Source organism: Gobio gobio (assembly GCF_949357685.1).
Source record: "Gobio gobio genome assembly, chromosome: 1".
Classification (NCBI taxonomy): domain Eukaryota; kingdom Metazoa; phylum Chordata; class Actinopteri; order Cypriniformes; family Gobionidae; genus Gobio; species Gobio gobio.
In genome coordinates this window covers 38072376-38096121 of record NC_137097.1, presented here as the reverse complement: position 1 = coordinate 38096121, position 23746 = coordinate 38072376, and the positions used below count along the sequence as shown (strand labels likewise).

Sequence of the window (23746 nt, the reverse complement as noted above, 5' to 3'; positions counted from 1 at the left end):
ATCTTAAAAGACACTTCATATTCAGTAATATTATTATTTTGACTGCCCCGACTCCATCGGATTAGAACAAAACTTTAAATCAATTAATGCTGAGTAATGACACTATTGTCTTTTGTAAAGCTGATTTATAGCTGAATCTAATTCATTTCATTATTTATAAATTGTGCAACATCAATATTCTGTTACTGAACTGAATTGCATCAACACTAAACTTACTTGAGCTGAATAATGACCCTAGTTTGCTTTATTGATTCCGTTATTTTCCTGTTTATTGCTGTGAAGCTGCTTTGAAACATTCTGTGTTGTATAAAGCGCTACATACATAAAGGTGACTTGACTTGACTCAACTTAAACTGCCATTGCTTTTCTCAGAAAGAGGTGCATTGCAAGGATGCGGTCTAGACTGGAGCCTTGACTGCCCCTGAATCAGTTCGAGTGAGAATCATGGCTTATATGCATTCGCATAGACACTGATCAGGCATAACATTATGACAACTGACAGGTAAAGTGAATAACACTGATTATCTCTTCATCACGGGACCTGTTAGTGGGTGGGATATATTAGGCAGAAAGTGAACATTTTGTTCCCCGTCTGCAGTGGTCAGTATCTATCAAAAGTGCTCCAAGGAAGGAAAAGTGGTGAACCGGCGACAGGGTCATGGTCAAGGGCCAAGGCTCATTGATGCACGTGGGGAGCAAAGGCTGGCCCGTGTGGTCCAATCAAACAGACGAGCTACTGTAGCTCAAACTGCTCAAGAAGTTAATGCTGGTTCTGATAGAAATGTGTCAGAATACACAGTGCATCGCAGTTTGTTGCGTATGGGACTGCATAGCTGCAGACCAGTCAGGGTGCCCATGCTGACCCCTGTCCACCGCCGAAAGCGCCAACAGCAGGCATGTGAGCATCAGAACTGGACCACGGAGCAATGGAAGAAGGTGGCCTGGTCTGATGAATCACGTTTTCTTTTACATAACATGGATAGCCGGGTGCGTGACGCTTACCTGGGGAACACATGGCACCAGGATGCACTATGGGAAGAAGGCAAGCTGGCAGAGGCAGTGTGATGCTTTGGCCAATGTTCTGCTGGGAAACCTTGGGTCCTTGACACGTACCACCTACCTAAGCATTGTTCACCATGTACACCCTTTCATGGAAACGGTATTCCCTGGTGGCTGTGGCTCTTTCAGCAGGATAATGTGCCCTGCCACAAAGCAAAAATGGTTCAGGAGTGGTTTGAGGAGCACAACAACGAGTTTGAGGTGTTGACTTGGCCTCCAAATTCCCCAGATCTCAATCCAATTGATCAACTGTGGGATGTGCTGAACAAACAAGTGCGATCCATGAAGGCTCCAAATCGCAACTTACAGGACTTAAAGGATCTGCTGCTAACATCTCGGTGCCAGATACCACAGCACACCTTCAGTGGTCTAGTGAAGTCCTTGCCTTGACAGGTCAGGGCTGTATTGGCAGCAAAAACACAATATTAGGAAGGTGGACATAATGTTATGCCTGATCGGTGTAGGTGTGTGTGCAACGACAGCTACTCCACAAAGCTAACTTGTCAATCCATCTTGATGAATGATGCTATGAAGAACAAAAACAGGTGCACCAAATAGATGTCAGTTTTACTCACATGTGACTTGCATAAAACACATTTTGGAATGTTTTGAAATGTTGCCTTGTTAAAGTGAAATCGAACCAAGAAAATAATTCCCAAAACAAAAGATCTTTACAGTAGGTCTGAAAACACCTTTAGCATGCGTATTGTTCAGATGTCAACAGTTTCTGAATGGCCTTGTTTTAAAGCTTATGTTTACTAAAAAGGTCCGTCCAGACTTCTAGGAGACCACGAAAATCCTGTTTTCCATGACATATCACCTCTAAGGGTGTGTTCACACTTGACCGAAAAAAGAAATTTAGTCCCGGTTCGCTTTGTATTCAGTCATTTTTAACACCGAACCTAAAGATACAAAAAGGCAAAAGCAAAAAGAAAACCTTTTATGATGTATATTTTGCAACCGAACATCCAAAACAATGCTGTGTTCTTGGCTAAACTCGTGAAAAGCTAATAAAATGTGTAAAGGAGTCAAAACAGCAGCAGGAAACCCTCTTTCCCACACAAACGAAGATCTTCTGTGAGGAGACGCGGTTTTGATGCCTGTACTGAACTGTAATGGGCAACATCACGACTATGACGAGAAAAAAACAGGTACGCTTGAGCATTCTGTCCTTTTTAGGGTCTCATCTTCCTTTACACATCTTGTCTTGGTCCGTGTTGTGTTCATATTTCATTCAAACCGCTCCTTTGGAAGCAGAAGCTTGTTTGATGCGTTCACACTTATTCAAATGAACCACACTAACAGAGCATTTGCACCAGGGCTCGTTTTAATCGAACCAAACATGTCAAGTGTAAACACACCCTAAATGGTGCCATGCTATGCCGACGTCCCAAGTGTAGTGATAAATGAACAATCAATGATGTTCTAAACAGTCATGCTATATAATAACACATTATCAACCATTTTATTCCGGTTTTGGCTAAGAGGAATGGGCAGAGAATTGAGCTAAAGCAAATTTCCATGTAACAGCGGGCTACGCAGTAAGCCTCGAGTTTGGCTCTTTGCTCCCTAAGGCTAGCATTTTTCACATTGCTTTTTCACTACATTGAGATGCCACAGTCAAATGGTGACATTTTTCTGGAGGGTGGGATCCAAGAAAGTGACAGGCCAGACACGACAGCGTTACCGCTGCTTCACTCATTAATGCATTCAAAACATACTGTGATTGGGCTTTGATTGTTCTGAGAATTGGGGTGTTTATTTGATCAACCTGCTGGCGTAATGTTTGAGGCATGTACTCTGAAGAACAATGGCCTCAATTAAGCACGCCAAAACAGCTCTTAGTCACACATCGCCACCTCTTTACTCCTTACCTGATAGTCAAGTAGCAGTTATTCAGGTTACCGACCGTGAAGTAGTCCGCCGCTGTGACAATGTCAATGCCATAGGGGAAGGTGCCCTGTGGAGACAGGATATCTCAGGGGATCAGATTAGACACACAGACTCAGCAGGCTTCACAGGACACAGCCTGTTGCACTACAGATCAGTGCAGGTGTTTATAATGGATCTGAATTGTCTTGATGCAAGTGTATTTTTTTTTTTCATTGTACCTGTCTGCCCACATTCTCTTGGAAAGCAGCCTAAAAGAGATAAGGAAGCAAAAATTAAATTTTCTTATGTCTTATTGTCTGCAGTACAGTATGTGAAATTAAAGCTTTTTTTCCTGTTACAATACCTTCTCCTATCCGCTACATTAAGCAAACATTTTACCGTCATTTACCGAATTTTAAAGACAACTCGTCAAAAACGCTAATGCTTTTCACTAGCATTTGCCCCTTTATCTTCATTTCAATTTGTATTAGCTTTTGTTATTATGGAATTATTTTTAAAATAGCATTAAAGAGAATTCCAGGACAAACTTACAGACGCGGCCTTTCTGCAGGTGATGTTCCTGTCAAATACAGTTGCGATGACCAGCGCACTGTAAAGGTAGAAACAAATGAAAAATCATTGATAGAATATCATAGAATTAATAATCTAATAATAATACATAAATTAGGACAACTGTTATTATAACCAGGGCTTGACATTAACTTTTTTGCTCACCAGCCACTGTGGCTGGTTTTCCAAAGTTGCTAGACACTCAGCATTTTCACCGGCAACATGTTGTTGTTGGGAAAATTGTTGTTGGCTATATGTAAATGATCACGGTGCATACCCAAATCAAGTCTATATGAAAAGTATAACATGCCAGGTCATCAAATAGGCCTATTTAGCTCTGATAAGGTTGTGTGTAAAGCTCCTTAATCTAGACAGAGTAACACTAACACTTGCATAAGATGTTTTGGTGTAAATATAACTTATTCTAAAGCAATATTCACATCAGTGTTCTATCAGTTATGGCATTTAAATCTAGCATATTTTGTGTATGAGCCCATAGAGTATCCTAGTGAAATGCATATCCATATTTTCATTTGATTTGAGAGTTAATTCTCACCTAGATGAAGACTTTACACCTGGTTTTATGACTGCAAGTTAGGGCTGGGCGATATATCGCATGACATTGTTAGGCGCATCTCGTCAGTAAAGCCGGTTCCTTGATTAGTAGTAAATCGCCATCACCTGCTTTCACATAGAGCGGCATTTACTACACAGAGCCGTAGTTCACTGACAAGCTGAGCCATATCGCATTAATTATCGCGGACGTATCGCCTACTGCAAGTCATTCTATTCAAATGCTATTGAAGTTAAAAACATGACTTCAGAGACGGTATCTTATTTTTGCGAATATCAAACGTCAAGCCAACTTTATGCCAGTCACATCAGATGTGCTATGGTTCTGAAACTATTTTCACTGCTGAAACAAACACCAAATTCATCATACAGTTATTGACTGTTTTTGTTCTATGATGAGTGCAGATTTCAGTGAGTTAGAGCACGCTCTGAACAAAACTTTTCATTTCAGCGATGACTAAATTGAACGCCTCTGATTAGACATTGCATTCATAAGCTCAACAGAATCGTGTGTGATTGGTTATAATGCGCAACACGATTATAACAGATGCCTTTTGAGAAGACTGCCATAAAATTCAACCTGCCAAAGTGGCTAGTGGGAGTGACTGTGTTGCATGCCACAGCTGAAATCCACCCGCAAATGGCGGGTTGGCGGGTGTTAATGCCAAGCCCTAATTATAACTGTTACTATATCTTTATGTGCATCCTATCTCTTGACATACATTTATTTTATTAGTTTGGCAGCCTGAGGTGACGCACATTTACCGCTTTCACTCAAACATGTACAGCTCTAAACCTTCAGATCTCTCACCTCCCAGTGATGAGGCATATTATTAAAAACAAGTGTGTAGTTCTCATCTCAAAACTCATCTATCATTTCAGTGCCCCCATAAACCTGTTGCACTCTTTTCCCTTTATTCCACCACTCCTCCTCCTCAATAGAGCTGTGTGAACGTGCCCGCAAGGTATTCCCACCGTCACTCACAGCCTGGGAGAATGAAGTACACAAACATACACAGTACACACGCACAAGCCTACGGGCTTAACATGGCTGCGCTGGTTTCGATGAACAACTGATAGTGGCCTGGAGCAGCATAAAATGGACAGGGACTGAACATGCATTCAGAGCTAGACGCGTCACTGTTATTGTTTTATAATAACGCCTTACGGAAACTATCAAAAACTTCTGCCTGTGCACTGTAGTTGACTTTAATAGATAGTTCTTCCTTTCTTCCAATTGTATTGGTCACACTTCAAAAATGCAATTACAGTGAAGGTAGGCTGAATGCTTGTAAGATTCAAACAGGACTTAAAAGTATTATTAAAGTCCTTTATACAGCTATATTCAAAATCTTTAGAAGCCATACACGTTTGTGTGAAGAACAAACCAGAACAACCAGTACAATTTCTTCACATTTCTCCTTTTATTCCCCTGAAGAAAGTATATTTGGAACAAGATTTCGTTTGATTAAATAAAGATAGAATTATCATATCGGAGGGAACTATTCATTTAAATGAAGTGACCCAAAAAAAAAAGAAAAAAAAAGACGATTGATTGATTTAATATTCTTAAGGATCTGTTTTTATGTGTAAACTTATTTTTATACATATACTACTGTTCAAAAGTTTGAAAATAGGTAGGATTTGATCTTTTTTTTTAATCTTACATTTTAGTCTCTAATGCTCACCAAAGATGCATTTATTTGATAAAAATACAGAAAAAAACAGTAATATTGTGAAATATTACAAAAGAAAATATATTGTAAAATGTATTTGGTCGCAAAAAGTAATTGTAATTTATTCTTGTGATCAAAGCTGAATATTCAGCATCATAACTCCAGTCCTCAGTGTCACATGATCCTTCAAAAATCATTCTAATATGATGATTTGATGCTCAAGAAACATTTCCTATTAATATTAATGTTGAAAACAGTTGTGCTGCTTCATTTTTTTTTCTCCAGAAAACCGTGATTCTTATTTTTTTCACGATTTTTTGGATGAAGAGAAAGTTCAAAAGATCAAAATTTATTTGAAATAACATTCAAATAAATATTTTTTCATAAGAAATGTAAACATCCTTGCTGTCACTTTTGTTTAATTTAATGCATCCTTGCTGGATAAAAGTTAAAATCTTACTGATCCCAAACTTTTGTATGGGAGTGTATCTATATATATATATATAAAAAAAAAAAACAATAACGTAGTTTCATGCAATGACAGTTTCTGAGAGTGTCAGTAAGCTCATATAATCAGCCTATGACTGCTGACGAAATTAAAACAGGACTCGACAGGCCTACAGCCTGGGTGCCAAATGGCGACCGAAACCCACGACAACAGACGAAACCTGGCAGCACCGTGGGGGCAGGGAGGAGGGAAGTTGCGGGGAGGGCCAACAAACTGAAGGAGCAATGCAAAAGCACAGTCAGTTACACGCAGGCCCGCACTTGTCCTAAACAGGGAGAGGGGGAGCAGCGGAGCATCTTTCAGCTGTCACTCTCGTAATATCATTATGCTTTTACGGTGACTGAAAGGCTTACTGTTGAACCTTGGGAGGGAAAAAAAATGCTTTCTGCTGACGAAAGTGTTTCGCTGAGCTGATTCACCACTACATCACCACACAAACCGAACATTGCAGAATTGCTAGAAGAATTACAGTTACACAGCAAAGTTAAATACAGCAAACCCCTAGCCATAAGCCTGAGTAATAATACCAAGCACCACAGTTAAAGCAAATACGCAACTTCCTTGTGGGACACCGCACAAAATACGTTAGCTATATGAAAAAAATCCATGAAATAATACTTGCTGTTAGGGCTGTCATGATACCTCATTTAAACTGGCGTGGAAAATCCCGGAAATGGCGCATTTCAAGGACGAGAATCCATGAAGCGCATTATTAGACAGTTTTGTAAGGCTGCACGATACAACTAAAAATCATAATATAGCAAAGTGATATTGTGAAATCACAATGGCTGCGATTCAATTAAATAAATATATGCGCTGCAGTTTTCCTATCGAAGCGCGACACTTTAATTATTTAGATGCGTGAAGGTTACGCGTTTCTTTCAGCGGCTCTGCTTACAGTAAATGCTGCTCCACACAAACCCATGTGCTGTTGGTGCACACCAGGGTTCGGTTGGCAGCGTTTAAACGTATTCAAATGAACAGCACTAACTGAGCAATCGCCCCAGGGTTCGTTTCAATTGAACCAAACCTGTCAAGTACAAACATCACGAGAGATCTGGACTTGATCCAAATACCATTTCATTTTAGCAATAAGAATACAATGATCAACGAAATCTAATGCTACACTAAAACATGAAAGGACAACACCACATTTTTTTTCATATGTCAACCACATGGAATCTGTGCAGATTTCCAAAGAATCAACAAGGTCTACGCAGCCTCCACACCCCTTGCTTGTTATTTTATTCAGTATTTAAGCTTAACGTAATTCGGTAGTACTTTCAGCTACTAATAACAGTGCAGCATTGGTTAACACATTTTACCATCCTTAAATCCATTCTGTAGATTTAAGTATGTTAACAAATGTAAAAAAAAAAACCTCATCAGTCATGCGTGTCAAAGAAGAACTACATTTTTGAATAATCTTTAAGCGGGTGTGCCACTGTTTGGAGTCCATTTTAGAACATTGGCAGAAAAGAAAAGACTGTCAAGAAATCATTTTGGTTTAACTGCCACAAAAAGCAACCATATGACTTCAGAAGTCGCGGTATATATAGCACACAAGTCATATGGACTACAACGTGTTGTTCTAATGTTGTTTTGTTGCCCTTTTTGGAGCTTAAACTGAAAAAGAGCCATTTGAAAATTCTTCATATTTTTCCCTTTCATTTCTTTTGTTTTTTTGACAAATCAAAGGGAGTGGTTCTCATTTCAGGTTTGCATCCATGTTTGCAACAACATGAGGGCTTAGGGTGAACTATTCATGTCATTTTTGGACTAATTTATCAACTTTGGGAGGTTTGTCATCTTTTGTCAGGTTTGTCAAAGCAACATCCAGGGTTCATACATTTTTTTTTCCTTTACATTTCCATGACTTTAGAGGCAAATATTCATGATTTTATGTTCCATGAAAGTCTATGCATACATTCAAAATAATAATACAAATCTGTTCAAATTTATCATAGCATATCTTAATTAGGGATGAGTCACGATTTGCGAATATTCGATTAGTTGATTTAATTATAGAATATCGAATAGGTTGTGCGATTATCGTCTAAAAAGTGATTCGTCCCTGCGCCTCCGCAGCGTTGGTCTAGTTACTTTTCTTCCTGAACAAGGGCGCACCCGAGTGTTGCTTTCACATTCACGTAATTCGCGGAACAATTTGAGTGTAACCGAACTCAGGTTGTGGGCTCTCGGGCTCTGTACCTCAGAGCGCACCAAGCTGACAGTATTTCACATTAGCCATTTTTCATGCGAACCGTGCCCCATTTCAAACTAAACTGCCAGTGTAAAAAATCCCTGAGACAACAGAAGAACAACACATTGTCTCACACACACACTGTAGATTTGCGTGGCATATAACGGCCACGGTAACTTGGGGCGATGTCAAATAACAGTCATATGTTTCAGCATGTTACAATAATTATTTGGCTTGAGTTAATATAGCCTAATGAATTAAACAGTTTGTTCTCATACAGACTGAGAGCGTGAATGGTCCCTATCCCTCTCTCTCTCCGTTTATATGTGTGTAGCCTATACATACGTGCATGCGGGGGGAGGAGTTGCGAGTTTCGAATAATAATCAAATAATTCCCAGCGATCATTTGAATATTATTTTAGCTTGAAATGCCCATCCCTACTCTTAACTAAAAACAAATGACTATTAATGCTATTTGTTTTAATAAAAAGTACGTTCCCTGTATGACACTTTACAATTGATGGTTTTTCATTTGAACAATTCTGTTGTTCCTTAGTTTTTTGTTATCAACTATGTATATTAGGGTTATGTTAAGTCTTATGTTGTATGTTTTTTTGTTTTTTTTTATGACTGTGCGCACCTTCTATATATTAGTAATTACCTCAGTATCACAAACACAAAAAAAATATCTCATCCCACACCATTTATGCCACAGACTTGTGTTTCACCCTGAAAAACAAAATATATTTAATATATTACTCTTGGCTCTTAATTCACAGAGTTAACTTTACTATGTTATTTATTCTTTTAAATATTCCAACTCAATAGATTTCCTGTGTGGCAGACGTATGGATCAGATCTAAAGTAATTCATCTTAAATATATGAAAATATATTCTTTCCCAACTCTGGATGCAAACTGACTCCTTGTACGCCCACTATTTATACAAGCATTCTGTGTGACCTCTCTTAGATCTCTGTGAAGGTGTTTTTGGAAGTTCTCCAGTATGAAAGCTCTTTGCACCAGAACCAACTGTGGTGAGAGCTGATCTGATGTCAGTGATGGGTGAAAATGACAGCTCAACTTGGGTGGCTCTGTTGACAATACTGTTACACTTTCTGTCCAATGAAAATATATTTTTTTTGTAAGTGAGGTTAGGCAGCCCACATACTGAGGGCTATTTGTTCTTTAGTCAGCAATCCCTATAGTATGTGGCAAGACGAAAGGACCTTTTTTCTCCATGCTACCTGGTATTTATTTTAAGAAAGTTCTGTCACAGCAAATTATATTAGAAAGATGATTATGGTTTGATATAATTCTATCAAAGCATCCAGTTTTTTGTTCACTTATGGACATATGGAGAACGTGTTAGTGAGATTTAAACTTCCAGGAGGGAAGGACAAGGATTATAACAGCCTCTTCTCATACCTGTTCTCCTGGCTGGAGTTATTTACCGCCTTAAAACCAGTTTATACACCTCTCACAGCTCAGAACCTATCCCTATTGAGACAGCACAGTTCAGTCTGTTGGTCTATGCATCTGCTAGAACATTAAAGTGCTCTCTATGAGAAGCAACAACAATAAACTGAAATGTACAGTTAGCTTTCAGCTCTATTGTACTTATGATGAAAGAAAAACAATGTTTTAGCTATGCTAAGCTCTTTTGTACCTTAAACATATACTGACAACCACCATAATAACACGGGAGGTACAGAGAAGTCCACATGATTCATAATTCAAAATTCATCACAAGTAGCTTTTTTTCACATGCTTAAGGTTGGTAACTTAATTAGCAAATTTAATGAATGGCATAAATAACATGCATAATGTCTCAGTGGCGGTGTTGGGCTCGTACCTGGCAATCTGGTTGACATAAGGCTTTAGTTCGTTTGGCTCATAGGCACGGGCGAAAGCCCAGCACACGTAGCAGGCTGCATCACGTACATTTGATCCCAAACTGCATGCTCCCCTTTTCTCGTCATATATCAGAGCTTTTAGAACCAGAGGCACCACTGTAGGAGTCATAGAGACAAAACATTAGTAGGCAAAAATCATTAGTTTTGAAATTCAAAATATATGTGTGTGAGAGTGTGTGTATAATATATTATATATATGTAGAAGTAACAGTAAACAAAGTATAAACAAAGTAACAGTGAGATAAGATTGTGAAATACTGTTACAATTTTTAATAACCGTTTTCTGTGATGGTAAAGCATCATTACTCCAGTCTTCAGTGTCACATGATTTCCTTCAGAAATCATTATAATATTTATATAATATAATTTGATGCTCAAGAAACATTTCTCATTATTATTAATGCTGAAAACGGTTGTGCTGCTTAATATTTTTGTGAAAACAGTGATACTTTGTTCAGGATTTTGTGATAAATAGAAAGTTCAAAAGAACAGCATTTATTTGAAATAGAAATCTTTTGTAACATTACAAATGTCATTACTGTCACTTTTGATTCACTTTTACGAGTTTTCACTGTTATACGGTAGGGGGCGCTATTACACATCTTCTGAAACCGTATTGAATCTCCCTATCAAAATACATGCGAAGAAGCAGCAAAAACAAGCGATATCATTTGCATATGTAAAATAAGGCGATCATCAACAACATTAAACGGCATATAAATCAAATCTGCCTAATGTTACTGAATTAAATGTTGTCCCAGGCAGAGTATGTGAGCGGAGTGGAGCGGCAGCAATTTCCCCTCCACGCTCCAAGCATTCAATAATCACTCCGCTCCGGGTTCATCATTTCCCACTCCTCGCTCACTGATATCAGAAACAGCGTTCCGTCTTAGCTCCGTGGAAATTTGCAGTTAAAGTATTTAAGTAAGCTCTGAAATATCACAAAAGTTCAGTTTATGACATACATTAAATTTAAAAAATAAATACAATAGGAGACAATAGTTGTTAATTGTGTTTATAGCAGTGCACATTTTGTTTGGAAAGATGAAAATAGTACGTTTTCATCAGTTATTTTATCTACGGGTCACTACATTACAGATTTCTGCTCATTCAAAATCAGATACAGCTAACTGTAAGCAGATAAGCAATGTAAGATTACATTTGTTTGAATGCATTAGAGAGAGAGAGAGCGATTGTGTGTGTGAATAAGTGCTACCTATTTAAAATGTGCTTTCACCCCATCATATTCAGTATGTAGCAGGTACAAAAAAATTCCTTGAACTATAACATCCCACTCATATCCATCGCCGTCATCATAACCTTTACATTCTTTCTGATTTGAGTGATCCATCTGTATCAAGCAAGTTAAATGTGTTTAACGTACGAGTTCTGGCTAAAAATGCAGTTATATTATGGGCCGTGATGGAGCGGTAGTGGAGCGCTCTCGGAGTGAGTGAAAACCACGACGCTCCACTCCTCTCCGCTCACATACTCTGGTCCCAGGACGAGCTATAGGACTGTGAAGCATTGGGGTGTTGATGGACATGACTTCATCTATGTTTTGATCATCGTTCTGAATCTGATCTGGATGAAGTCTTTGCCAAACACTTGATTTTCTCAGCTTTTAACTCAAAATGTTGCTTTTTTATGAAACTTACTCACAGGTTTTTGTTTGTTTTTTTGTTTTTTAAAGCAGATGCTCTGTTCTTTCTTTTAATATACTGCATGTTCAGAAAATCATACAAAAAAAATATATTCTAGGGGCCATGATATTTTAAAAATGATCAAAGACGCTGGCAGTGGCTGACAACTTAAAAGAAGAAAAAAAAAAGCTGGCAGGGAGTTAATTTAATGCATCCTTTCAGAATAAAAGTATTAAATTCTTTAAAAATAATCTCACTGACCAGAAACTTAAAAAAAAAAAATGTATATCATTATATTAGCTAGATTATATATTCATAATAAATTGTGAGTGATGCATAAATATACACACACACACCAAAGAAGAAGAGATTATTGATAGTTGACTTTTAGAAGGATCTCATTACAAGGAACTGCCTTCCTAAAACTTAGGTGGGGCCAACATTTGAAGCTTTAAGATTTCATGATTCATGCTATTTGTGCAAATTAATGAGAATAAATTTCAAAACAAAACTAACATTAAATTTATACAAACTAAGATCCAGACCCAGCGTAAAATAACTGCTCAGAACAAACATTTTCATAATCATTCTGAAAGTCACATCAGGTGCAGCACACATTTGGCTTCATGCAAATCTCACTGGTTGTCCTCAATATCTCCACACCCCTCTGACAACATCCTCAAACCTGCTTCACACCTAACTCTACCACTCCTGGGCTAAATCAACCATTTAGGAAAACAAAAGACAAACAGTCTTGTCTGGCTTCTAGTCCATGTGGATTCTCAGCCACAGGTGAGACAGGAGGCAAACTAGCAATGTACCGTGGCTTGGGGCTTGCCTAATATTAGGCACATTGATGCTGCCTCAGGGCTCTACTGCTTGGGCATAGACTCCACCCCACAGAGTCAACACCTCAGAAAGCGAGAGACTCATCAGACTCATCAGAAACGAGACCGAACACCTAAAGAGAAGACACTCGCTTTCAAGGACAATCACGACAGCAAAACTTTTCTACTGTGGGACTGTCATAAGCTTCAAGAGGGCTGCTGTGGACATAATCCATCGCCGATACTGCCAACATCCCGTGGAATCTGACAACAGGTAAGGCTGCAACAGCTAAGTTACTAAGATTTTCATTAGTAACTGTTCTTATTATTGTTAGTATGTCCATACTTTTATAATTTGTTATGGCTGTTTAAAGGTACTTATGTAGCAGGGCTAGATCTAAATTGCTGACTATAGATGCACCTGTTAGACCACATCTGGCAGAAAATACTATTTTGTATTTGACATGTGGTTGTATAAATATACACAATGTCTAAATAGTCAAAAATTCAGTCACAACAATTTATCGCATTACACTAATATCCCAATATATTGGTGTACTCACAGAGGAGTGATTAGGAACCAGGAAACAATCCATAATACAGAAAAACTTTCTTTGCCATACAAAAATGTTATTTTAATTTGTGCCTTGAGGAGGGAGCGGCTCAAAACCTGAGCCACCACTTCTTGCGACAGTGTGTGACAAACAGGTTCCTTAAGGCGGAGTCATTTTCTGCAGAACTTGCCTGGCACTCTCTTTCTTCAGTCTTCTGCTTCCCAATACAAACCTTCAGGCCTTAAAATCTTTGCACACTTACCGGACCATTATTTATCCTCATTTGTAGTGTACAACTGTCAAAGTAAATTCTTTCAATCACGGAAGCAGTCCAATTGGTTACTCGTGTTATAACAGGAGATTTCATTCTAATACCTCTGGTAGCTTCTCTATATTTACAGTGTGAGTGATATCAACTTTTAAACGTCTGGAGTTTGTATCTTGCAGGTAAGGTCATGGGAAACAGGTGTATGTGGTTTCCCACGCCATCAGGTTTTGATGAAGGGGAGCATGTTTCTACAGGCCTACGCTGGCTTCACTAGTGCAGCTAGAGCATGTCATGCTAACACGCAGGCCAGCAAACAATACAGAACTGCTACAAACTAGATGAAAATCTTGAGGGAATGTGAACATGCAAACTCCCTATATAAAAACCTCAAGTAGTGACCCAACAAACAGAAGATGCTCTGCTTCAGTGTGTGGCAGAACTGTTAATGTTTTTTTTTCTTCTTCTGTTGCCAGATAAGGCAGTCAAACAACACAGTATTGGATTGGAACAACTGCAGCAGTATGGACACACTCCAGGGGAGAAAACCGAAGAAACCCCATTACATTCCACGCCCTCCAGGCAAACCTTTCAAATACCAGTGCTTCCAATGTCCCTTCACCTGCAACATCAAGTCTCATCTCTTCAATCACATGAAGTACAACCTTTGCAAGAACTCCATCTCTCTGGTATCTCAGCGCATGGAACAGACAGTAAAAACAACCAGACCTTCCCAGCATAATCTTCCTTTCAACCACAACAGCATAGAGCCACCCCAGGAAGCTGAAGCCAGCAAACCTATAGAAAGGGGCAACGACAAGGTTGAACAAGAGGAGATGGTTAAAGAAACAAGACAAAAGCCTGAAAGTCCCATCAATGAGGTCAGTAAGCAAGTCCCTGAGCCAGTCCGTGAGATAAGGGACAAAAGTGCAAACATGGACAGCGCACAGAACAAAGTATCTTCGGCTTTCTCACCAGTTGCACGAACAGTTGAAAGTGAGACTCTATCTCGGTCTCCACGCGATGATCAAACATCTTCAACCATTCCTCAGTTTTACAATCAAATGGCACCTTGGGTCCCACCTGCTTCCACAGCACCTCTTCTTCCTCTAATACAAGACTATCCTTCATACATTGTACCTGAGAGGCCTTTGCATTCCCTCTACACGCCCTACCCACACAACCAAGCAAATACCCCTGCCTACCAACTCACACCACGAGAGACCCAGAGACCTCTGGTGCCATCACCTTTGGTCCCGCCTAGTCCTTCTCTTCTCCACCCTTATCACTATAGATATGCTCATTCTATTATACCCGGTCCACCTCTACCCTACAGCGTCTACCAACACCCTGAACTATCCATGTCCTTACAGAGAGCCAGGTATCTTCCTCTGGATGTGTACAGCAACAGATTTTATCCTCGAGAGTACGGAGGACACCTGGTCCCCATATCTCATTCAGATTCTTACAGCAGACTTTGTGAGGACAGGGCTGTACAGGAGCACAGTCCAGGGGACAAAGGTACTCGCCAGAGTCCTTTAGCAGGATGCGCCGCCTCTGGGTCCCCAGACAGGCCCAGTACCGCAGATGTCACTCAGCGTATCCCTGTTACAATTAGGCTCACTTCCCATGGGGAGTCACTCCCAGTCAGTCAATCACAGCATGTCTTACCAGTGCCAACTACAGCAACCGACAACTTAACCAATAAATCATGTGGACAACCTCAAGAGAACATATTACAAAAGAGTGAGAGGTAGGTAAACTATGCGAGACAAAGTTCCCAAAGACACTTTGTATCACAAGCAAGTTTTCTCTATTGTTTACAGAACTTGAAATAACATTGGTATCTCGTTTTCTCTTTCTAGGAATGAACCACACACCACAGATTCTGCAAGAAGCAGTGAGGTTGCATCAGAAACGGAACAGGACAAAGAGAATGAGGAGGAGCCAGGTCCTCTTAACCTTTCAAAGAAGGACCAGGCTGTATCCAGCAACATGACACACCACTACTCTGACCAAGAGCTCAATTATGATTCAGAAAGTAGTCAAGAGGTACCGCTAAACCTCTGCCTCAGGGGACAGTCCAACAACCAAGTTTTGCCCAACATCACAGGCTCTGAAACTCCAGAAAGACAAACCATCATAAACTTTGAGGAATCCACAATTTCTTCACCCAGAAAACAAGACCTAGACCCATGTGACCAGAGGCACTCAGCAGCCTTTGCTCTGTGTCAACTAGCTAGCTCAAGGGACATTATCAATGACTACTCAATTGGCCAACAAGAAATGACAGAGGGCCAAAACAGCCAAGGCCTTCCTCCCCCAGACAAGTGCCCAGTCAAAGACACTCCAGACACACCCAAACAGAGCACACGGGCACTGGGACAAAAACGGGCAAACACCAGACCTCTGAGGCACAATACCAAAAGAGCAAAGGTAAAAGAACCATCCAGAACTCAAAGAAAGAGGTCGCAGAACTGCTGATGCAGAGATTGCAAAGAAGGACTGCTGCAATTCAAATAGTTGATAGAAAGGAGTTCCAGTGAAAAGATCAATACTCAAAGAGACTTACAGGAAGATGGTCAACATTTTTCAGCAGCCATGGGAAAAATTCAGACTATGCATGAATTGAAAAAAATGTATACCTTTAGTTGCTTTGGACAAAATTGTAAATATGCAAATGTAGATAATTCCAAAATACAACATTATGCACTGATTGGAAAAAGAAGGTAGCCCAGATTGTAAATTTAAAATCTTCTGCTCTTTGACCGACTTACAACAGTATGTATAAATTCGCTGGGTGGTGGTATTTTTAATTTTTTTTTTAAATAAAGAAGCTGGTCAAACTTGCAGTATTTGAATAAAGTGTTTGCATAAAGTGAAGTATGTTTGCTTATGAATCTTTTTAAACTGAGTACATTTTAGGGGATGTACAATGTTTAGATTAAGATTATAGCGATAGTTTATGTCAGTGGGTAAGTGAAACTTAAAACCAATAGTTTTCAAATTTAATACAATATAGAATTAATAAAAGAGAACAAACCAACCATCTGAAAGACGTGAAGGAAGCAGGAGTCCTCTCCGGCCTAGCTCTGCAAGAGCCAGGCAACCACCGTGCCAGGCATTATCCGTTTCTTGGAAACTGCAATATGCAGAAAAAAACCTCACTATGTATTTGAAAATACTTCATTCACATCATCACATCTCAGCCTCCTGTGATATCATACCACACCTGAAACACTCTAAAACAGATTCAACCACTTCATCTGCGAGCTCTTTAGGTAGCCTACCAGTCACCCTTCCAATCCTGCATGTGGTTAAAAAGAGGAAGACCAGTTAAAAAGGAATAATTTTAGTACCCTAAGGGATTATTACAGATAAATATGTCATTAAAATATGGCACTGTCACATCTAGCCAAGACAGTGGGTGTCATTTTCATGACAGATTTATTTAAACATACATTAAATTAATAAGGCATCACTAACTGTTCTCACCCCTTTGCAGAAGACCATCGCACTATTGTCTCTTTGTCTTTCAGTCCCACCAACAGTTGCTCTGCAACAATGAATAAGAAAATTAGCAGTAACAAGATAAGATAAAACAGAAATGAAAATATGCATGGAGACTTACCAATTACATTCTCTACTTCCTGAGGTATGTCATAGTCTTCCTCCTGACTGACAGCCTCTAGATCAGGTTTTGTATCCTCTACACTTCCAGTGACAGAAGACTGGGACAGGTTCACTGCGAGTGACCGACTTCCTCTCTGGTATCTGGATGCAGTCATACAAAATGCTTACACTTTTGAGCATTCCTCGTTTCATTTCATTTCATGTTTTTGTTTTGTTTTTTGTCAATCGGCCACTCCTCCATTACCTCCATTTGGCCAAACGTGGTTTTAGACAGGTCAAGCCAAGTCTCTGGACAACTTTTACTCCCAGTTTACGCAGCGTGGCCTGGTTACTTTCAGCTATTCTCTTCTGGTTCAGGCACTGAAGCACTGTGGGGGCTACGAACGAAGGGGGAGCAAACATTTATCTATTTGTATGTTTTGGTGTTATAGAGACCAAAGACAGACCTAGAAGACATTTACACACCATACTGCAGGAAGTCATCACGTTTCCCATGCTTGAAGAGCTGGGCCTGGAGAGAAATCATCACTTGATTAGGATGGTTGCAGTGTTTGCTAACCTTTTTTGTCATGCATTTAAATCTTTAAACAAAATCTAAGTAACTAAAGTGCTACGGAACACAAACCCCTGGTTGGAAAATACAGAACAAACCCAACTACCCATTAACAATCTTTTGAGCAATACTTTACCTACATATCATTAGGTTGATGTGGAGTCAAATTTATTAAAATGAATTCAACCCATTTGCAGTTTGTCTTGTAAAATGCTGAATACAGTTAACACTTAATGCTAGCAGCAGTAGCTTGTGATTGTCAAAAAAAAGTGCACCGCACATGTTTCTGCTCACTGCCTTGTGGCACTTAAAGCATATATGCAAATCGTTGATGGCAGTTTTAGCACCCCAGGCATTCCCAACACACAGAGCCAGTTTTGAGCGCCTCGGGCCATAGAGTGACATGCTTCACAAAAGAATAACAGCTGCAGGATTGTTTTCACAGCTCTCTGGACTTTAAACCATGCAGGATGTCACATTGCAAAGAAACAAATTCTGATAAGGATCAGTCATTAAATTAACAATTATGAGCGTTTTAACACAGCAGTGTAAAAATACAGGTAGGACGGCATGTAACCTCTGCCTCTCTCGGCTTTGGCAGGTATCAGCTGCATAGTATGTGTAGCTACAAAGGCAGGAATTAAAGGCTTAAGGGCCATCGACACCAATAACTATAACTATATTAGTGTCCACACCAACAGACAATATTGTTCTGTTTATTATAAGCACATGCTGCAGTTATGTTATCTTCCTCTGTGTTGTTACCGTTACAGTTGTGGCGTGGACTTGCCTATTCTCTTAGAATTAGAATGATTATTAAAACTATAGTTTTTCAAACTTTATAGTATCATCCTCGGAGTAAATGAGCCTTGACTATTTGACTGTAACTTTGACTATTTACAGCTAACAAGTCAGTAAGAACCTGAAAGTTAAATTAATAAAACATAATAAAAAATGTAATATTAATATACAGTTAACATACATACACATACATATATACACACAACTGAGGATCAACTTGGATTGTTTTCGCCAAGCATTTGCATGTTCGAAATCTTAATTCTCATGAGAAGAAAGGGAGGAAGTGGAGGATGTGTACAGCCCTATATGTGAGATAAACAGTGGATTGGAGGCTCACCAGGGACTGCAAAGCTCCATCAAGGGCTACAGTTCCCTCCATGGTCAGTTCACTGGTCTGAGAGATGGTGGTCAGACACCAGTCCAGAAAATCACCCAGACGCTTCTGCTTCACATCTGGACGGGTCACAAACCTGTGCAGATGATACAAATCTTTCAAGCAAAGAGATCATCTACAAGTGTAAACAGTGCCCTCTATTGCTCAGTAAGTAAATCTGCCAATATATAACACCCGCTTTTGGATATTATAAGAGTGGCATTCATCGGAAATCAACATACCTGCTTATATAGTTTAATACATGGAGGCTGCAAATTAAAGTGATGCCGCAAATTAAATCACTCAATCAGTGTTTGGAAAAAAGTAATTGATATTCACGGTTTGAAATGAACTTACCAGCTCAAAGGCTGAGAACTGAAGTTTAGAAGAGAGTCACTATTTAAAGTCTTAAAGGGGCTATATGCGTTTTTCTGAAATTTAAACTCGCGACTGACACCTGTGGCCAAAAAACAAAACTGCTCTCATTTTCTGCTCGCTCTCGCAGCGGTGGTGACGTCACATCCGCAGACAGCGCGGGAAAAGACGACCCGCCAGAAAATAGGAAAAATAGGATACAGGCTTATAGGTGCACCCACTGTGAGCGGACAAGGTGTCAGTATGCTCATCAGGAGATGTTTGAATCATAAATGGTAAAATAAAAAGGCTATTGTTATGTTTATTTTGGGGAAAAAGTAGCATATAGCCCCTTTAATGGTCTCATACACAGAGGCATGGTGAATTTTGTATAATTACATGCTTTTTTTAAGCAAAAAAAAAATAAAGGCCAAATAAAAAACGTATTCAAATTATAACAATATTTACTCTGTTGTACTCTTAGTGTTGTTCACTTAGAGACCATATCATGCTGCCGATGTTTCTTTGCAGCCAAATTAACTGAAAATACTACATTTGGATTATCACAAGCAAGGTCAGACATTAACGGAGGCTTGGGGCAAAAATGCCACCAATATAAATATATATAAAATAATATATATTATATTATATATATATTATATATATATATATATATATATATATTTTTTTTTTTAAGCCCCTGTATGAGTTCTTGATTTTAATCTTTATCAAATATGACAAATAGTTAAGCAATATCACAAAAGTAAGCTCCTGTTTCTCAGAGTATTGGCATGATTGCAAATGTGATGTAGATCTTGTACAAAAGTCCAATAAACAAGTTGATATTAAGTCACTTAACATTTTAGCCACAATACTGTCTTTTTTAGCTCTATTTTGTGAAAATAGTTTCACACAAAGCCACAGCAGAACTGTATAGCATCTCCAAGCAACAGTGATTCTTGAATGAATCTGCATTTTTGAACGACTGAATGAATGACTTGCACATTAAGACTTGCCGCCACCTACTGGTGGATTTATTTTCATAATTAAACTCATTTTCATACATTTACACTTTACATAGACTGTTTCTATTTAAAATATCAAGGTTTTAAAGTTTAACTTTTACATATTTCTAAATTCAAAAAAATTATATTTTATATTTTCATACAACAATTACCCATGAGCTGCATTTAACAGTCTATGTAAATGTGTCTAAATCACTTCAGATGGAGCTTCTGTGCCACTTCTGCAGTGCAAAGATTTATGTTTTGATGCTGATTTCATTTGATTGGTAACAGTCTGATTGTTTTTAATTGTTTTTTATTGAATTTAATGTTTAAATTAATATTTAAAAACAAATGTTCTGTTTTAATTTAAGACATTGACAAAATATGATGCATACATTTAATAAGATCAGAAATAAATTGCTCTTGTAATGGTAAAAATGCCCCTGGAAATTAATTTAAAGGGACAATTATCACCCTGTAACGGGAAAGTTCATGTTTATTATTGATCAGAAAGTGCTCCTACATTTTTTACTGTGCTCCTATTTTTTTCTTTTGTAAAGAAAAATGTTAGCGTAGAGCCCTGCTGTTGCTTAATTTCTGTGAACCATTCATATATTTAAGCCCAGCTCTACCCAGATAATAAACACTAGGGGTGTGACGGTACACAAAACTGACGGTTCGGTACGTACCTCGGTTTTGAAGTCACGGTTCGGTACGAGTTCGTTACAGCAGTACACATTTATTTTTATTCAACAGTGGTTTACTGAAACAAATGGTGTCTGTCCTTAAATTAATTCAATTATAACTAAAAGTTTCTTAAATATAATGCTGTAAACTATACAGGGAGCCCTTACTTACACATTAATATTAAAGATTAACAACAGAGCCCAAACTATTAGCCTAAATTCAGTTGCTATTTATTTTTAGCTCAAGCTTCACATAAGGCAGTTTTTGCTTTAACTTCTAAATATAATTATATATTTTTTTTTTCAATTCGTTGTTCAAATATAATCATTTATACACAGTGGGTGTCATTTTCATGACAGATTTATTTAAACATACATTAAATAAACAAGACATCACTAACAGGTTAAGTAGAATATAATGAATATATTTAGCGAAAGAGTTAATCTCCCTTGAACTAACAGCTGTGGACACTGCCTGAGGTAAATGTGATGCTACGTGACATTGTTTACAAGCTGTTTTATTGTCTTTCCACCATTGAAACACCGATTGAGCGATTACACGGCATATGATACATTTCAGTAATTTGTAATGTATCCTCAACATACCTTTAGATGTGTTATTTTATGTTTATTTTTTAGGAAGAGATGATCGCGTTCACTAGCGCTGCTGCTTGAAGTTGAACTGACGCATCTATACAGCGCCTATATACAGTCACGTCACATTAAAGAGCGTCAAAACGGCATTTATCGTTTGAATTTCATGATAAAATGGACTGAATACTTAATATGTTTGTGTGGGAACTCGGATTGAAGTGTGTTCCGCGCTTAAAACAAGCCGACTGTTAAATGTTAAAGAATGCACTCGGAAACCGAACCGCATGCACCGAACCGAAAGCCCCGTACCGAAACAGTTCAATACGAATACGTGTACCATTACACCCCCAATAAACACACATAGTAAAATAATTTTTAAAAAGTCGCATAACATGTAACTTACTTTGATACAAGCACTGATGCAGCATCTCGAGATTTGTCACTGACTCTGAGAAAGGACTGCAAAAAAAACACACACACACACACACACACACACACACACACACACACACACACACACACACACACACACACACACACACACACACACACACACACACACACACACACACACACACACACACACACACACACACACACACACACACACACACACACACACACACACACATATATATATATATATAAAATGACACAGAGGCCTATTTAAAGGGTTAGTTCACCCAAAACTGAAAATTCTGTCATTAATTGCTCACCCTCATGTCGTTCCAAACCCATAAGACCTTCGTTCATCTTCAGAACACAAATTAAGATTTTTTTTGATGAAATCCAAGAGCACTCTGACCCCTCCTTAGACAGCAATTTAATTAACACTTTCAAAGCACAGAAAGGTAGGAAACATTGATAAAATAGTGGTTCAACCTTAAATTTAATTTGTGTTCTGATGATGAATGAAGGTCTTGCGTGTTTGGAACGGCATGAGGGTGAGTAATTAATGACAGAATTTACATTTTTGAGTGAACAAACCATTTAAGTGAAATACATTTGAAAAATATAATTAGTAACAATGAATTAATCAAATAAAAAAATAATAATAATACACTTTAACCACCCTCATTAACATTAATACAGATGTTGTCTACGGTGGTCTGTGATTGTGGGCGTCACCTTGGCAACAGCCAGAATACGATCCATTATGGTCTCTCTGTTCAGCCCGGGGTCAGCGGACTGGTGGCCGTCCAGACGGGACAAGTCAAAGGGAATGAGACATGTCATGGAGAGCCAGAGGAGGAGTATGTAGCGTGTTTCCCAGGTCTAATACAGAAAAATACAGTCACTAACTAAATGATGTACAACTTTTGTGCTTTGGGGAGAATAAATTACAAATAACATATGGAATTTGTCCAGACATAAATGATGACCTGCTACAACTAGTTACTACCTTAAGCTATTCAGTGGTCATTTCTTGCTCAATAAATACAAATGGCAATAAATAAAACGTCAGACAGACCAATGTTAGGGCATTAAGTATGAAATGAGAGACTAGTTAAAACATTGAGACATTTCAGCAGTATCAAGCACAGTACTTCTGAACGCTTGCATTAGTGTATACCCACCTGGTGAGATATTAGTGGAAACACTGTAGGTTTGAAATGTAAAAAAATGACTTGCTGTTGTTTATAATGTCAGCAACTGTAATCATCTTGATATTGGCAAGAAAAACAATAAAATCACTGTTCTTCGTTTATTTCGGAATGTTTAATAAACACGGCATACATGCGTGAATAAAATTCCTGAAACATCCTAACACTAGCTTAATGTCTAATATGTTTAGTATTAGACGGTGCAAAACAGTCAGGATAGGACTCGGGCAGAAATCATGTTCATGGATGTGATTATTAACATTACTGTAGTCTGAAGCAGAGCAGGACCGAGTGTTGTGGAGCTGAGCAAGGCCGCAGGAGCGATTGAAGAGCGGGACTGTTATTATGGCATAGTCGCCGGCGGGACTTTTATTATGACACGGTTGCCGGCGCCACTTCCTCTTTTCCAGTCATGAGTATGAGGTAACGCAACTCTGTTTATCGTATTAGATATATCTGAGTGTGTTGAAAAGGAA

The 23746-nt window shown here is 38.7% G+C and overlaps 2 protein-coding genes across 3 annotated transcripts in view; one reads left to right on the top strand and one right to left on the bottom strand.

Moving 5' to 3' along the window:
- The window catches only part of tbcd (tubulin folding cofactor D), a 48891-nt gene that overhangs the window by 22277 nt on the left and 2868 nt on the right, over positions 1 to 23746 (bottom strand). For both annotated transcript variants that reach the window (XM_079825277.1, XM_079825276.1), the window contains exons 5-17: positions 22795 to 22941; positions 22070 to 22125; positions 18990 to 19122; positions 17764 to 17809; positions 17543 to 17675; positions 17297 to 17439; positions 17161 to 17221; positions 16898 to 16972; positions 16713 to 16807; positions 10316 to 10472; positions 3484 to 3541; positions 3171 to 3200; positions 2934 to 3019 (exon numbers count right to left, since the gene is read on the bottom strand). In XM_079825277.1, the coding sequence (XP_079681403.1) occupies positions 2934 to 3019; positions 3171 to 3200; positions 3484 to 3541; positions 10316 to 10472; positions 16713 to 16807; positions 16898 to 16972; positions 17161 to 17221; positions 17297 to 17439; positions 17543 to 17675; positions 17764 to 17809; positions 18990 to 19122; positions 22070 to 22125; positions 22795 to 22941 (1220 nt within the window). The remainder of the gene's footprint in view (positions 1 to 2933; positions 3020 to 3170; positions 3201 to 3483; positions 3542 to 10315; positions 10473 to 16712; positions 16808 to 16897; positions 16973 to 17160; positions 17222 to 17296; positions 17440 to 17542; positions 17676 to 17763; positions 17810 to 18989; positions 19123 to 22069; positions 22126 to 22794; positions 22942 to 23746) is intronic.
- znf750 (zinc finger protein 750) lies at positions 12751 to 16546 on the top strand. The gene is made up of 3 exons (XM_079825292.1): positions 12751 to 13120; positions 14142 to 15418; positions 15531 to 16546. Exons 2-3 carry the CDS (start codon positions 14190 to 14192, stop codon positions 16147 to 16149), a joined length of 1848 nt encoding a protein of 615 aa, XP_079681418.1. The 5' UTR covers positions 12751 to 13120; positions 14142 to 14189; the 3' UTR covers positions 16150 to 16546.